The sequence below is a fragment of the Anopheles coluzzii genome, chromosome X (assembly GCF_943734685.1).
Source record: "Anopheles coluzzii chromosome X, AcolN3, whole genome shotgun sequence".
In the NCBI taxonomy this organism is placed as follows: domain Eukaryota; kingdom Metazoa; phylum Arthropoda; class Insecta; order Diptera; family Culicidae; genus Anopheles; species Anopheles coluzzii.
This window is the reverse complement of record NC_064669.1, coordinates 5,124,034-5,135,668: the sequence shown is the minus strand read 5'-3', so window position 1 is coordinate 5,135,668 and position 11,635 is coordinate 5,124,034. Positions and strand designations below refer to the sequence as shown.

Here is an 11,635-nt window from a genome sequence, read left to right as displayed (position 1 = left end):
TGATAGGTTCCAGGACCGGTATGGCTTCATGATCGGTTCCTGGACCGGTATCGGTTTAAGCTAGGTTGCTGTACCGGTATAGGTTAATGATAGGTTCTAGGTCCACTATGGATTCGGTATTAGTTCTAGTACCGGTAAGGGTACATGATAGGTTTTGGTACCGATATGGGTTAATGTTAGGTTCGAGCACTCCATACCAGTGCTAGTGCTATTCATGATAGGTTCCAGGGACAGTATGGGTTCATGATCAGTGCAAGGACCGGTTTAGATTCATGATCGGTTCCACGGCCGGTATGGGTTCAGTATCGTTTGCTGGACTGGCATAGGTTCAGCAACCAGATTCAGGACCGGCATTAGATCATGTGCAGTTCTTGAACCAGAAAAGGTGATGTATTGGTGTCAGGAACAGTATGGGTTTGGTTTAGGTTCGCTCGGAATCAACAGAAGCCGTTCGGTTTAATAAACTTGTGATCAGGCATTTCATTTCCTTGTTAACTCCAGACGACCCCGACTTCAATCCCTTCCAGACGACTCCGGACGACTCCGAATCCGACCGGCTCCCAACGATTCCGGCCGACTCCGAACGATTCTGGACGATTCCGAATGACTCCGGATATTGATGGGCAGACCTACCATCCGGAGCCGGTTCCGAAATTATCGGAGTAAAATCGGAGTCGACTTGAAATTTTTGCCAACTTTACCCATCACTAGTACGGAGCGGTAAGCGTAGTTATGTCCGTCGCCCAAAATCAAATTTCTTGTTGAAAATCCAATGGCTCGCATAATTGTGTCACGCACTGTAGCATTAGCCAAGGAAAGTCAAAATCAAAATGTAAACAATAAATAACCACCGAGCTGGTGAATCCTCGGAGCGTCACGATCGTGGAAAGAAAAGAGGAAAGGAAAATACGTTCCCGAACCAAAAGACATATAACTCTGGGCAGTCGAAGTCTAAAAGAGAGAGTAAGCCTCTGAATATGCTGTTTCAAACAAGCGTTTGAACAACATAGGAGGATAAATCCCTTCTCGCCAAATAGAAGAAGAAGATCGTGGAAAGAAGCCAAACAAGCTGCTAGGAATAATCAAATCGTTTTGTGAACGAGTGTATTCACTGATTGAGTGTTGTTTACACCTGCTAGACCCCTAAAAAGAATGCACATTGCAAAGAAATGGATTTACGCGAAGCCGTTCGTCGATGAGCCGACGCTCGACAACTTCGAGCTGGTGGAGGAACCGGTGCCGGAGCTGCAAGATGGAGGTAAGGATAAGCACAAGCCACTTTCTTCTTCTCACACGCTTGCTAAAGCCATGTTTGGTCGCTTGCAGAATTCCTTATCAAAGCCCTGTACCTGAGCGTGGACCCGTACATGCGCATCTACATGCTGCCCAGCCCGACCGGCAGCACCATGATCGGGGGCCAGGTCGGCGAGGTGATCGAGAGCCGGCACGCGGACTTCCCGGTCGGGGCGCTCGCGTTCGCGCAGGTCGGCTGGCGCACCGTGTCCGTGTGCGCACCGGCCAGCTTCGAGACGCGCAAACCGTACGTGCTGCCGGAGCTGGGCCCGCTGCCCGCCTCGCTCGGGATGGGCGCGCTCGGCACGGTCGGCAACACGGCGTACTTCGGGCTGCTCGAGATCTGCCAGCCGCAGCCGGGCGAAACGGTGGTGGTGAGCGGGGCGGCCGGTGCCGTCGGCAGCCTGGTGGGCCAGATCGCGAAGATCAAGGGCTGCCGGGTGGTCGGGATCGCCGGCTCGACCGAAAAGTGCGAGTGGTTGCGGGAGCTCGGCTTTGACGGGGTGATCAACTACAAGGAGGAGGACGTCGGGGAGGCACTGCGCCAGCTGGCCCCGGACGGGGTGGACTGCTACTTCGACAATGTCGGTGGCCGCACGGCCGAGACGGTCAAGGGGCAGATGAAGCCGTTCGGGCGCATTGCCGTGTGCGGCACGATTTCCCAGTACAATGGGCGTGAGCCGGCGCGCGTCACCGACCCGCAGAGGGACTTTGTGTGGAAGCAGCTGGTGCAGGAGGGGTTCAGTGTGCACCGGTGGACCGACCGGTGGTTCGAGGGTGTGCACCAGAACCTGCGCTGGATCCAGGAGGGGAAGCTGAAGGTCCGCGAAACGGTCACGGACGGGTTCGAGAACATGCCGCGCGCGTTCATCGAGATGATGCGGGGCGGAAACGTGGGCAAGGCGGTTGTTAAAGTTTAAATGCCTGTTAGTGAGCGTGAAAGTCGAAATAGAACAATGATAATTCTAAAATCTTCAAGAAAAGTTTATGTTAAATGTTGGAGAGCATTTAGGGGGAAATCAAGCCAACTATAAGCAGATAAGGTGAACAAAACTGATAAGCAATCTTTAAAGTGCCTTAATAAATTAGGTCAACAAACGCACCAATACATAATGCTCTTTTAGGGCCAATCCGGGTAACATGCTCCATCAACCTGACCGATAAGGCTGCCCGAGAGGTTCATGTGATCTTCCACAAGTTTCTATCTACCCATTGTATTTTGCTTCTTTCTTTTTTTGCTTATCATTTCCTGCCCTCTCTCGCATATTGCGCCTTTCCCAAAAATCGTATAATACGTAACTCAAGGTTTCTTCTCTTTTTAACGAAAAATTATTACATATTATCGCATTTGCCCATGTAATAGGTACAAAGGACGAGCCTTTTTAATGTATTTTATGCTTAACATTCAATTTGTTTTATAAAAATTAATGATGAGTTGGCAAAAATCCGGAATCGACTCCGATCCGACTCCGATAAATTCGGAATCGACTCCGGAAGGTAGGTCTGCTCTGCATTATACGGAGTAGTTCGGAATCGTCCGGAGTCGGTCGCAGTCGTCCGGTGTCGTCTGGGTTCGTTCGGAGTCGTCTAGAGTCATTCGGAGTCGGGGTCAACCGGAGTCGTTCGGAATCTTCCTGAGAAATTGGGAGTCGGAGTCATCCGTAGCCATCCGGAGTCGTTCGGTGTCGTCCGGAGTCATCCGGAATCGTTCGGAGTTGTCCGGAGTTATTGGGAGTCGCAGTCATCCGAAGTCGTGCGGAGTCGTACGGAGTCGTCCGGAGTTATTGGGAGTCGGAATCATCCAAAGTCGTTCGGAGTTGTCCGGAGTTATTGGGAGTCGGAGTCTTCCGTTTGGAACCGTTTGGAGTCGTCCGAGGTGAGTTTGAGTCGAAGTCAACCGATGTCGACCGGAGACAAAGGCAAGGCTTGTATACGAAGTGTAAGCGCAAAGTGAAAGAAAAAACAACACAATGAAATGAAATACCTGATCACAAGCACAGGCTCCTGTTGACTCCGACCGATTCCGACTCCGAACGTCTCCCGATGACTCTCACTCCGTGCGGAACAAGAGGTTTTTGTGGAATTTTCGTCGGAATACGGACTAAAAATAAGCGGAGTCGGATCGGAGTCATGGGTGCACTCCACATCACTAATAAACACGCTCATTCATGCTAATCCAGGCGTTACGTAGTTCATGGATGCACTCTCAACCGTCGCTCCACGCGCGTTTGTATTGGTATTGTTTACCCGGCGTAATCTCAGCGGCTGTTATTGTCTAAACACCAGGCCCACACGTAACATGAGTAAGTTAAAGCGCCCCAAAACCAAGACCCCAAAAAAAAAAACGACGAATTTTAACATAATTTCCGAATGCCCTCTCCGCGCCGCCAGAGTCCCTTTGGCAGCAGCTCGTCCGCCAGCGCCAGTACGCCACCGATGCGGCCGGCGCCGCCCGCAAATGGATCTACGCGAAAGCGTTCCAGGGCGAACCGCACCACGGGAACTTCCGGCTGGAGACGGAACCACTGCCCGCGACCCTCCAGCCGGGCGAGTTTCTCGCCCAAGCCGAATACCTGTCCGTCGATCCGTACATGCGCCCGTACATGCTCGCCTACCCGGAGGGATCGCTCATGATCGGCGGCCAGATTGCGCGGGTAACGCGCAGCGAGAACGCCCACTTCCCGGTCGGCGCGACCGTGTTCGGCCAGTTCGGCTGGCGCACGCACACCGTCTGCGATCCGGCCCGGCTCGAGAAGGACAAACCGTACGTGCTGCCGGATTTCGGCGGGCTGCCGACAAGCCTCGGCCTCGGCATACTGGGCATGCCGGGCAACACGGCGTACTTCGGGCTGCAGGAGCTCTGCCAGCCGCAGCCGGGCGAAACGGTGGTGGTGAGCGGGGCGGCCGGCGCCGTCGGCAGTGTGGTGGGCCAGATCGCGAAGATTAAGGGCTGCCGGGCGGTCGGCATCGCGGGCACGGAGGAAAAGTGCGAGTGGCTGCGGAAGATCGGCTTCGACGCCGCGATCAACTACAAGCGGAACGATGTGTACGGCGAGCTGAAGAAGGCGGCACCGCGCGGGGTGGACTGCTACTTCGACAATGTCGGCGGCAGCGTGACCGAGACGGTGCTGAAGCAGATGAACGTGTACGGGCGGATCGCGGTGTGCGGCGCGATCTCGAACTACAACAGCGCGGTCGGCAAGGTGACCGACCCGCAGCGCCAGTTCGTGTTCAAGCAGCTGCGCATGGAGGGGTTCCTGGTGTGGCGCTGGAACGACCGGTGGCTGGAGGGCATCGAGGGCAACCTGCGCTGGATACGGGAGGGCCGGCTGGCGTACGAGGAAACGGTCACCGAGGGGTTTGAGCGGATGCCGGACGCGTTCATCGATATGCTGCGGGGCGGCAACACCGGTAAGGCTGTGGTGAAGGTGTGATGGAGGGGAAGGGAAGTGCGCCTGTGTGTGCGTGTGGCATTACGCGCCTTTAACCTTTGTGTTAAGGATCACGCAATTTTGCATTTTTATTTTTCGCTTTGTGAAGTAATGTTGTATCCAATTGCTATTTTAAATTTGAATGCTTGAGTTAATCCATCAAATTGTTGAAAAAAAAGAAACTTTAAAACCAATTTCATACCATTTGTTTAATGCTTTGTTGAGGCTTATATCACACAGTTTTACAGTCTACAATGCCCAATTTGTTGTTCTCATTTCGACGGATTTTCTTTCAATAGTTTTATGAAGTTAAAAATTTACCAAAAAATCATTTAAAATTCCATTCTGGGCCCGGCTTGAACGCCATTTGCTTCAAGATTTGGATCAAGGTATAACCATCGGAAACAGTGTAAACAGAGGATCTAAATGTTGGACAGTTCCAGGAACAAAGAGATGGGCACTAGTTCGATTGCCAGCTATCTCTTTAGACCAACTTTAAGCACCAATTTCAGGGTTTGAATAAGACCGAGAACAGGTCCAGAAATAAGATAAGATGCGGTTGGGTATTCATGTTGGCATGCGGTCAGCTTAAGAGGCAGAAAAAATGAGAACTGAGAACAAGTGTATCTGTGGTTTTAAGACTAGCACACAACACAAGGTCTCTCACAAGTCTCTTTCTCTTTCTCTTTCTCTTTCTCTTTCTCTTTCTCTTTCTCTTTCTCTTTCTCTTTCTCTTTCTCTTTCTCTTTCTCTTTCTCTTTCTCTTTCTCTTTCTCTTTCTCTTTCTCTTTCTCTTTCTCTTTCTCTTTCTCTTTCTCTTTCTCTTTCTCTTTCTTTGTCCCGCGGTTGGCAATATCCTCGTTTTCCTCGACGTGAATATCTCTCTAATAACATAAATTTTGTTGCAAAAATAGTTTATTAGTTTTTGCCAATGAAAAACCAAACATAACAAACAGCTAGTAGCAACAAATTCAGGCACGGAATAGAACAACAAATTAAAAATAACAAAAGGTTTTTACTTAATGATGATGCTGAAAAATAAATTTCCCTTACATTTTTAATACAGCTTGTACCAAAAGAGAGGTAAAAAAAACCCCAAACAAAATTATGCTCCCGAAAATCGTTTAATATTTTAAAACGGTATCGTTTTTTTTTTTCGTCTCCAGACAAGACGGTTAACGAGGCGCGTATCAACAACCCCCAATAAAAACACGATAGTGCGGCGGGCATGACGTGCGTGAACGGTTTCTGGCCAAAGTCTCGCTCCCGATTACATCGTACGCGACCGGCAGGATCCTAAGAAGGGGTCAAAGTACAGCACAAGTCACGGAAGTGTCCGCAAGCAAAGGATGGTGCTGGCAAGGAAGTGGATGTACGTGCGGCGCCCGGAAGGGGAACCGAAGGAGACCGATTTCGCGCTCAAGGAGGAGGAGCTGCCGGCCCTCGAGGCGGAAGGTATGCGAAAAAGAGGTTTGCTTCCCTTGCGCAGTCAGCTGAACCTCCCCGACGCATCGTTTTAGATTTCCTCGTCGAGACGGAGTACTTCAGCCTGGATGCGGGACTGCGCGGGTACATGGAGCTCGGGGCCCTGCCCGTCGGCAGCCCCGTCATCGGGATGGCCCTCGCGAAGGTGATCGAGTCGCGGAACGCCCAGTTCCCGGTCGGTGCGGTCGTCTGTGCCCGGCTCGGCTGGGTCACGCACGCCGTCCTGAACCAGCAGCAGCAGAAGGAGCTGCGGCCGTACATCGTGCCGGAGGTGGCGGGCCAATCGCGGGCGGTCGGGCTCGGTCCGCTCGGCCTGTCCGGCAACACGGCGTACTTTGGCCTGCTCGAGATTTGCAAACCGAAGCCGGGCGAAACGGTGGTGGTGAGTGCGGCGGCCGGTGCCGTCGGCAGCCTGGTCGGCCAGATCGCGAAGATTAAGGGCTGCCATGTGGTGGGGCTGGCCGGCACGGAGGAAAAGTGCGGGTGGCTGCGCGAGCTCGGCTTCGACGCGGTCGTCAACTATCGGGCCGGATCGGTGCGGGAGCAGCTGGCCGCGGCAACGCCCCGCGGCGTCGACTGCTACTTCGACAACGTGGGCGGCGAGCTGACGGAGCTGGTGCGCGAGCGCATGAACCTGTACGGGCGCATCTCGGTGTGCGGCGCCGTTTCGAGCTACAACGGGCAGCCGGCCCAGGTGGCCGACCCGCAGCGCGACTACGTCTCGAAGCAGCTCCGGCAGGAAGGGTTCGTCGTCTTCCGGTGGCTGCCCCGCTGGATGGAGGGCATCGGCCAGATGCGCGAATGGCTCGAGCAGGGCAAGCTGGTCCACCGGGAAACCGTGTACGAGGGGTTCGACAGTGCGCCGCGCTCGTTCATCAGCATGCTGCAGGGCGGCAACATCGGCAAGGCGGTCGTGAAGGTGTAGTGCGCGCCCCGCCCTACCGCTGTCGCTCTTTGCACGGGGGCGCCGGCTCGTTCCCTCCGCCGTGGTACCGCCGGCAGTGGTTCTTCAGCAGACACTTGTACTGGAAGCGCTTGTCGCAGTCGGCGCACGGGTACGGCTTGTCGTTCGTGTGGATGCGCATGTGAACCCGGAGTGTGTACGCGATCGTGAACCGCTTGTTGCACACGCCGCACACGTGCTTCCGGTCGTTGCTGTGCGTCTTCATGTGCTTCCAGATAGCGCGCCTGTGGGTGAGGGAATTGCATAGGAAAAACACAAGATACGTTAGATCAAATTTTACACACTATAAGCCAACTCGGTTCAACTGAAGCATTTTCTTGTTAAGCCTTCCGTTCATTTTAACACAAACGTCCCACTTTGCTGGAATTTAATCAAAATAATAAATAATTAATTTTCAAACGAAATTGCGTCATCACGTGTTTTGCGGTTTCGAAAACTTTAAAATCCCCCAAATGATGCCAGATAAGAAGGTCGTGTCGGTAATCACTCACTTGTTGCGCATCAGCTTCCCGCAAACCGTGCACGGTAGCTTTGGCTCTTCGTGGTACGAGAGGTGCGTTTTGTAGATGCCTTGCGTTTTGCACTTCTTCCCGCACACGTTGCACACCGCGTAGAAGTAATCGGTATGCCACAGCTTCTTGTGCCGATTTAGCAACACCAATCCGGCGAAGGTGCTGCTGCAACCCTCCTGATCGCACACGTACGGCCGAATGTCTGCGGAAAGGGAAACGTGGCGTAAATAATTTTGCTGCAATAAAAACAAAAAACTCCTTTGCTACTTACTCTCATGCTCGTTCAGGTGCGTTTGCAGCTTCCAGCTGTCGTACTGCTTGCCACAGATGTGGCAGGTTACCTTCGCCCGTTTGTAGGCTTTTCTCGGCACGCTTTGACGCTCCGCCGGGGAGGACGTCGTGCTGGACGCGTCCATGCTGCCGCCACTGCACTGCAATCCGGCGAAGGCGTCATGCTTGTGCCTTAGCTTGCTGGCCAAGCATTTCGCCTGCTCCAGTGCACTGTCGAGCTGGAGCACATCCAGGGCCCGCTGCTCCTGGCCCGAGAGCTCCCGGGCGATGGTGGTGGTTTTCCGAAAGCTGTCTACAATGTCCAGCAGGATGCAGCACTCCTCACACACTTGTGGGGTCTTGTCGACATTTAATGCTCCAAGCGCTTTTAGTTGGTCACTGGTTAACTCCAGCGTGACATCGCTTAGCACACAGCAAAGCCCACAACGACGCCTCTGCTCTACCACGTGCTCCGTTGCATCGAGGCGCCCACCGTCCGGTAGGCGGGGTGTTTGCTCTTCAAGAAATTTTGTAATCTCCAGCAGTATCTCCGGATCCGGTTCGCACTGTTCTAACCGCCCAGACTGCGGCCCGGGCCTTCGGGTCTCACTTCCACTGGTTTTATCCACCTCATCCTGCTGCTGCTCCTGCTGATGTTCCTCGAGATGCTCTTCTTGCTGTCCCTCGCCGCCAAACAGCTCTCGCTCGATCTCCAACGAACCTTCCAGATACTGCTCGCCCTCCGATACGATGCTGGCGTACAGGTAGTCTACCTGCTGCTTGTGCCGCACGATAAAGTTCTCGCATTCGCGCAGCAGCACCCGGTTGCTGTCGGACGCCCAATCTCCCAGCTCCAGTATGACAAAGTCCTCCATCAGCAACCGGTTCGTCTTGAAGCACGTGTTGCGAAACTCGGTCGTCAGAAACAGCAGTGAGGCACAGTTTTTGCATATCTTCGTTAGATTATCCTGCTTCGTCACCTGCAAGACGGCCGTTTGAGGGTGGGAGTTCAGCTAGAAATTGACTCCAACTCCAATATCTATGTCCCATCCCTGTTGCTTACCCGTATCGAGGTACATTCAAAGATTTGATGCGCTATGCTGTACTCCTTGTCGGAGAAGATACACTCGAGGAAGTTATCGTCACACACCCGCATACACAGCCGGCACTGGTTGGGATCGTTGATAGCGCTTCTACTGTTCGGATGGTCCATGTTGGAGCGTTGGGTGCACCTTGCTCACGCTGTCTGGAGTTTTGGTCCATTCTCGGGATCCAGACACCACCAAACATTGCTGTTTGCGCATGTCCTTGTTCGTCGACCAGCCAGCTGTTACACACATCCAGCTGACACTGTGCAGCTACAAGGATATGCTACAGCGGAAGGATGCTATAAACGAATATTTCCCGGATCTACTTAGAATACTAGATGCTACTTAGAATATAGCACAGTAACATTCGACTGTAACTAGACAGACAAATGTTTTACTACTCAAGCAATACAATTTTTTTTCTTCGATAAATTTCGGTTGATGTTCTCTTTTGATGCCTTGGGGAATGATTTTATCATAGTTTAGTTAAGAAGAAGTTACAAGAAAAGTGTTCTTCAAATTGTGTGCTCTTCTATGCTGTAATTCTGACTGCATGTTTGATATCTTTCCCAAGAATTAGGGCCTACTGCGCTTTCCGCGTCCTTGACGACTTCTCGAAGGAGTTGCCAGGTTACGACAAGAACAATCTTTCAAATAACATAATTATTAAAATACAGCCTTTCTCCGAGTTACGCGAATAATGCGTTCCAGGGACATTCGCGTAACTCGGAGTTTCGTTTCGTTTTTCACCAAGGATAGGAAGGATACAAAGTTATTTATAATCTCATTGAATAATCTAATTCATTATTAATTATTTCATAGGATTCGTGTGGAATAGCAGTTATTTCTGTGAATTAAACGATTTAGCGAAACTTTTTGCAAAACTGCATTTTTTCCAATTTGGCAATTGGTGGAGGTAATAGGGAAAAGACTGTAACGTAATAAAATTAAATAACATACGAGATAGAAGTATAAAAGACTTTCAGCAAAAAGGTTGCGTTAAATCGTGATTGGTCTCAAATTGTTTCGAAGTAAAAATTTTGTTCATTTTCCACTACATTAAAACAATAGTTTTGAGAATCAATGAAAAAACACTCTAATAACAAGTGTCAACATAAACACTGTTTGGGGATTAACTGTCACTATATTGTTCGTTTACCAACCGCCCTACGTGCCAATTGCCGCACAACGTCTAGAAAGGCAAGTTGTTTACGTTTATATCGCACGGTTCAATCGTTTGCCTGGCATTACCGTAACCCGGTGGCTAGCGATTTAGAGGAAAAATTACTCATAAATTCTATTAAATTCTTGTGAAACGTTATTTATCTTGATTGAAAACACCTCAAACTTACGCTCAGCATTATCGGAAAGGGTTTAACCACCTTACGGGGATTATATTACAGCCAGCAAGCGTCCAACGGATAGCAGCCGAATCCCGCTTGGCACGGTATATGTTGTGTGCGTGTGCGTGTATGTGCACGCGTTGCGGACGGAAACATCAACACCAACGAGAAAGAGCGGCGTATAAAAATGCCACTGTATACTTTGCACTGTTTGTAAATTGCAGCCCACTTTGCCACCCGGACGCACATTCCGTGCGTGGAGCGTGCGTTGCGTAGCCAGCACCGATCAACCTTCGTCCGGTCTCTCCCCCCCCTCCCAACTTTGTTTAACAGCGCCCCGGAAAGCAGCCCTCACTGTTTGTGTGCCGTGCGAGCCTGTGCGTGTGTGTTTGCGTGCGTGCGTGCGTGCGTGGTTTGTGGTCGGAAGATTGGTCCCTGTTTTTCCCCGTCTCTGCACACCCACACACACTCTCTGCGTTGACGCCGGGGAAGGTGGTTGGCGAAGCATAACAAGTGGTTTTTTTTTCGGTGCATTTTACGCCAGCGAAGAAAGAAAAAACCACCCACTCAGGTGCGCATAACACACGCACACACGGTTCAGTCAGGTCCCCGCAAAAAAAAAAGAACCCCGAGTGGTCCGAGGGACACAAGTGAGACAAGTGAAAATGTCGCTCTCGGTGGACGTCGACGAGCTGGAGAAGGATTGGACCGAGCTGTCGGACGAGTACCGGAGCCTGGAGGTAAGGAGGGAGCACTGCTGCGGGAAGATGAAGAAGAGGAAGCGGGAGATCCAAGCGTATTGACCGATGTCTGTGTGTGCCTGTGTGTGTGTGTGTGTGCTTATTTGTCTTCTTCTTCTTTTTCACGCTGTTCCAGGCCGCCAACCAGCAGTACCAGGAGCTGCACGAGCGGCTGGAGGAAATGCAGGAAAAATGCACAAAACAAATACAGCACCAGCGCTACCGGATGCGGCAGATATCGAAAAACCTCAAAACGTAAGCCTCGCGATGCCATCCCGGGCAGAGCGATCCATCCCCAATCAAAACCCTCCCACACCCGGACGCCCAGCCGGGCGTCCTTGGGCACACATCTTGAACGCACGCCCAGCCCAGCGAGCGTCCTAATAAGTATATGCACAAAACAACAGGTGGGCGATAAGATAAACTTTGGACTCTAACCGACCGCTCACGGCGACGGTATCGATCGACGGGCCTAACACCGAAACGAAAACGAACAGCAAAAAAAAAAA

The 11,635-nt window shown here is 51.7% G+C and overlaps 5 protein-coding genes across 6 annotated transcripts in view; 4 read left to right on the top strand and 1 right to left on the bottom strand.

Moving 5' to 3' along the window:
• Positions 1–807: 807 nt before the first annotated feature.
• Positions 808–2,450, top strand: LOC120956652 (prostaglandin reductase 1-like). Its single transcript, XM_049610907.1, has 2 exons — positions 808–1,258; positions 1,327–2,450. Exons 1-2 carry the CDS (start codon positions 1,153–1,155, stop codon positions 2,211–2,213), a joined length of 993 nt encoding a protein of 330 aa, XP_049466864.1. The 5' UTR covers positions 808–1,152; the 3' UTR covers positions 2,214–2,450.
• Positions 2,451–3,394: 944 nt separating this feature from the next.
• LOC120956766 (prostaglandin reductase 1-like) lies at positions 3,395–4,918 on the top strand. The gene is made up of 2 exons (XM_040378492.2): positions 3,395–3,596; positions 3,685–4,918. Exons 1-2 carry the CDS (start codon positions 3,488–3,490, stop codon positions 4,725–4,727), a joined length of 1,152 nt encoding a protein of 383 aa, XP_040234426.2. The 5' UTR covers positions 3,395–3,487; the 3' UTR covers positions 4,728–4,918.
• An 871-nt stretch (positions 4,919–5,789) lies between these two features.
• On the top strand, positions 5,790–7,237 carry LOC120955697 (prostaglandin reductase 1-like). The gene is made up of 2 exons (XM_040376787.2): positions 5,790–6,179; positions 6,245–7,237. The coding sequence occupies exons 1-2, from the start codon at positions 6,074–6,076 to the stop codon at positions 7,132–7,134; spliced, it is 996 nt and encodes a 331-aa protein (XP_040232721.1). The 5' UTR covers positions 5,790–6,073; the 3' UTR covers positions 7,135–7,237.
• LOC120957907 (zinc finger protein 429-like) lies at positions 7,148–9,340 on the bottom strand. Its single transcript, XM_040380396.2, has 4 exons — positions 9,019–9,340; positions 7,957–8,935; positions 7,665–7,887; positions 7,148–7,397 (listed from the first exon to the last, which is right to left on the bottom strand). The coding sequence occupies exons 1-4, from the start codon at positions 9,166–9,168 to the stop codon at positions 7,148–7,150; spliced, it is 1,602 nt and encodes a 533-aa protein (XP_040236330.2). The 5' UTR covers positions 9,169–9,340.
• Positions 9,341–10,359: 1,019 nt separating this feature from the next.
• Positions 10,360–11,635, top strand: part of LOC120950946 (transmembrane protein 120 homolog) — a 3,892-nt gene continuing 2,616 nt past the window's right edge. Inside the window, exons 1-2 of one of the 2 annotated variants that reach the window (XM_040369384.2) lie at positions 10,360–11,126; positions 11,263–11,381. In XM_040369384.2, coding sequence (XP_040225318.1) covers positions 11,052–11,126; positions 11,263–11,381 — 194 coding nt within the window. In that variant the 5' untranslated portion in view covers positions 10,360–11,051. The remainder of the gene's footprint in view (positions 11,127–11,262; positions 11,382–11,635) is intronic. The other variant, XM_040369375.2, reaches the window with a different exon arrangement.

Coding starts and splice junctions, on each gene's coding strand:
- LOC120957907 (XM_040380396.2), bottom strand. CDS start 9,168: ATGGACCATCCGAACAGTAGAAGCGCTATCAACGATCCCAACCAGTGC. Junction 8,936..9,018: donor TTGAATGTACCTCGATACGG/GTAAGCAACAGG, acceptor GCCGTCTTGCAG/GTGACGAAGCAGGATAATCT. Junction 7,888..7,956: donor GCACCTGAACGAGCATGAGA/GTAAGTAGCAAA, acceptor CCCTTTCCGCAG/ACATTCGGCCGTACGTGTGC.
- LOC120956766 (XM_040378492.2), top strand. CDS start 3,488: ATGGATGCACTCTCAACCGTCGCTCCACGCGCGTTTGTATTGGTATTG. Junction 3,597..3,684: donor CAGGCCCACACGTAACATGA/GTAAGTTAAAGC, acceptor CCGCGCCGCCAG/AGTCCCTTTGGCAGCAGCTC.
- LOC120955697 (XM_040376787.2), top strand. CDS start 6,074: ATGGTGCTGGCAAGGAAGTGGATGTACGTGCGGCGCCCGGAAGGGGAA. Junction 6,180..6,244: donor GCCGGCCCTCGAGGCGGAAG/GTATGCGAAAAA, acceptor GCATCGTTTTAG/ATTTCCTCGTCGAGACGGAG.
- LOC120956652 (XM_049610907.1), top strand. CDS start 1,153: ATGCACATTGCAAAGAAATGGATTTACGCGAAGCCGTTCGTCGATGAG. Junction 1,259..1,326: donor GCCGGAGCTGCAAGATGGAG/GTAAGGATAAGC, acceptor GGTCGCTTGCAG/AATTCCTTATCAAAGCCCTG.